This window comes from Asparagus officinalis, chromosome 9 (genome assembly GCF_001876935.1).
Source record: "Asparagus officinalis chromosome 9, Aspof.V1, whole genome shotgun sequence".
Lineage (NCBI taxonomy): Eukaryota > Viridiplantae > Streptophyta > Magnoliopsida > Asparagales > Asparagaceae > Asparagus > Asparagus officinalis.
The window spans coordinates 52,011,237-52,014,973 of record NC_033802.1 but is presented as its reverse complement, the minus strand read 5'-3'; the positions used below and the strand labels follow the sequence as shown (position 1 = coordinate 52,014,973).

The window sequence follows — 3,737 nt, the reverse complement described above, 5'->3', positions numbered from 1 at the left end:
ACCCAAGTAACTTTAGGGCTGCCTACATACCAAGGGATGATATAACTAACCCCAAGGATCAAACATAATGTAGTTCTCCTAAGCTACCCACCCTAGCCAAAGGCCTACAAATCTCACCCTAACACTCTTATTCCCAAAACAAGATCAATGAACCAATGAAAGGATCACTTTATGAAGCCTCTTCTTGTATTTTTAGATGCAAAATCATTAATTAAACTTGTATAATCAAGATTCTCCACTATATTTTTCTCAATTGACAATATAGCTAAGCCATTCAATCTTTCTTGTGACATAGTTGATCGAAGGTAAGATTTGATCAATTTTAACTTTGAAAAGCTTCTTTCTGCAGATGCAACAGTAACAGGTATGGTCAACAATATTCTGTAAGCAATCCAAGCATTCGGAAAAGTACCATCCAATTTCTTCAAATAATTCAGCACGTCAATTGCTTTTTTTGTTTCTTTTGGTAAGTATTCTCTCAAAAGTTTTAACTCTAAAAATAAATCTTCACCATCAATATCAAAATGACTATCATGCTTTAAAGATTCTTCAAGTTTCGCACAATAAGCCTTCAAACTAGCATCATCAACAATGCTGAATTTCTTCAAATCAAATAAAAACCCAAAGACTTCTTCATAATGCTGAAATTGTTCAAACCTACTCTTAAGAGAAGAAATAGCTTGATCCACTATATATAGAAAGTATTTAACTCTAAATGATTCTTCAGGAGATAATATTGTCTCTTCGGTAGCACTTTCATCAAATTGCCTCTTCCTTCGAATGATACGTTTTTCACAAAATACAACCTCAATTTTCATTTCAGATGCAACCTTTTTAGCTTCAGTAATGGCCTCCTTAAATCCATTTTCTCTGTACTTTTCAAAAAATAATATAAGTCCATTCAATTGATCTATAGCAATATCGATTTGCATGTCTTCCTTTTGCAAAAATTTGCTAACAAAATTAACAGCAAATAATAAATTGTGCCAAACAATCATACCCAATAAGAACTCAAAATTCTCCATTTCATTTGTTGCTAAGGACTCAGCTTCACTCTTTATTTTTGGATCTCCATCGATACTTGCCAAGTGAATTAAAGCATCTCTTATTTCTGTAGCTTGAAATCTTACTGATCTTACACTTTCAACATGACTTTCCCACCGTGTTTGTGACAATGACTTAAGTGTGAGACCAGAAACATGTTCTTTGAAAATATCCCACCGCTTAGTAGAAGATGAAAACAAAGTATATAAACGTTGTATCACTTCAAAAAAGATATAGCTTCCGGGACAAGAGTTTGCCATATCACAAAGTGCGAGGTTAAGACTATGACAACCACATGGAGTGTAGAATGCTCTAGGATTTACTTCGAGGAGTCTTTTCTGCACACCTTTATTTTTTCCTTTCATATTAGATCCATTGTCATACCCTTGTCCTCTTACATTAGAAATGTCAAGTTCCAGAATCTTCAATACATCTTCAAGTTCGCTAAAAAGTCCTAGTCCTGACGTATCGTCGACCTTAAGAAATTCTAGAAAGAACTCTTCTACCTTTACTGGACTTTCTGAAACATCCACACATCTTATTATAAGAGTCATTTGTTCTTCATGGCTTATATCTGGAGTACAATCTAGTATAACAGAAAAATATTTTGCTTCTTTGATTATTTTGATCATTGTATGTTTGATCTCTCCCGCTAACATTCCTATCAGTTCATTTTGAATTTTATGACTGAGATAATGCTTATGAGATTCACCACTTTGATAACGTCGAATATGCTCTTTCATTACCGGATCAAATTCGGCAATCATTTCAATTAAACTTAAAAAATTTCCATTGTTCTCTTGATAAATCTTCTCATTATCCCCACGAAATGCTAAACCATTTTTAGCAAGTGTTTTTACAACAGCAACTATTCTTAATAATACTTGTCTCCAATGTTCTCTCTCTTTGTTTAATATTTCTTGCACACTTTTATCAATAGTTTCAATACTACGCAATCTTATTTCTAATTCTATCCAACTTCTCATGCAACTTATGTGCTCACTACTCCCTTCATGACTTTGAAGTCTATGACTAAGATTCTTCCAATTTTTAAATCCTTCATTAACCAAAGAACCCATTTGATTCTTGTTTCCATCTTTTCTAAATAATTTGCAACAAAAGCAAAATACCACATTCAAAGAAGTTGAATATATTAGCCATCTCCTATCATGTTTCTCTCCATTTAACCATTGTCGAGTATAATGAGTGGAAGAGAAATGTCTGCCTTCAATATCTTTAGGAAAATCAATAACAACTCTTTTGGGTCCTCTTTCTACTAAAAGATCTCTCAATTTTTGATCAATATTACCCCAATTTGCTGGATCGTCAACATTCATGTTTTCATTGACACTCTCAATCCTAAGTTGAGTAGGTTCCTCAATGTTTCTATCATCTTCTGCAGGTTCTTCAATATTCATATTGTGTTCAGTAGGTTCTTCAATATTCATATCATTTTTCTGTTCTTCATTTTGATTTTCTTCATTATTATGTTCTTCGTTATCATGCTCTGTATGTCTACTACTAAAAAACTTATCCAACGCTCCTGCTTGAAAAATTTTCAATTTTTCCAATTTTTGTTTCTTTTTTATTTTTTCATATCCAAAACTATACTTTCTAGGAAGCATGATAAACGCTGAAAAAATATGATCAATCAACAATGCAAATTTCAGATCAACAAAAAATTATATACAAATACTAAAATACATAAGATCAACAAAAATTATAATTTATGAAGTTATAAAATTACCTTGAAATTTGAATAGCTTCACTTCAAACAAATTTCAGATCAACACGCTTGAATCCTAAAAGATGCACTTTTATCTCTTGTTCCTATTCAATAGACAAAAACAAAGTTTGGACTTAAGATTTTTTTTGGGACACGAATACGATGCAATCATTTGATCATATTGGGTCATGAAACAAGCTCTGAAATAAATCATATAATTGAATGGTAACATGCATCAACTAGTTTTTGGCCATGGTAACAAGCTCTGAAATAAATCAAATTTGATGTTAATATATCAAAACTGGACATAGGATTATAGGAATCTCCATTTAGGTTAATTAACTTACTTTTATCCGTCTTTAAAAGTCTATGAAGCTATTGCTAAAGGACAAAAAAAAAGTTGTAGGATGCTGCAGTAGGACATTAGTCAATTATAGCCTACAAAGCTAGTAAGCTACTTAGTAGCTACACAATTACATAGTTTACTGTTTACACTTTACATTAAAGTGAACACTGAATATTTATAGGAATTCTTTATGCTATTAGAACCCTCTAACAATTTTGCACAAAAGTCCTCTTACTTTTCCACATATATATCTATCTAAAACTTAGAATTATTACATTGGGGGCCCTGTTTTTTTGGGCCCTAGGCAAAGGCTTATCCCGCCTATCCCCTGGGCCGATCATGTATACATATATAAAGAGAGAGATGAGTATGCTTGGTACCAAGCACAAGTTTTTGTCCTTGGAAGTGAGATGCCATGTTCTCCTTCACTCATTAAAATTGGGGTTCACATTCACATGGGTTGGGGAGTGGTTGGGAATTAAAATGAGTGGATGAGAATAGGACATCTCACTATAAAGCATAAAATTTGTGCTTGGTACCAAGCATATCCATTTCTCTCTCTCTCTCTCTCTCTCTCTCTCTCTATATATATATATATATATATATATATATATATATATA

General features: G+C 32.5%; 1 protein-coding gene across 1 annotated transcript; it reads right to left on the bottom strand.

Annotated features, from left to right (window-relative positions):
* Nucleotides 250-2,492, bottom strand: LOC109823448 (zinc finger MYM-type protein 1-like). The gene is made up of 2 exons (XM_020389734.1): nucleotides 635-2,492; nucleotides 250-356 (listed from the first exon to the last, which is right to left on the bottom strand). The coding sequence occupies exons 1-2, from the start codon at nucleotides 2,490-2,492 to the stop codon at nucleotides 250-252; spliced, it is 1,965 nt and encodes a 654-aa protein (XP_020245323.1).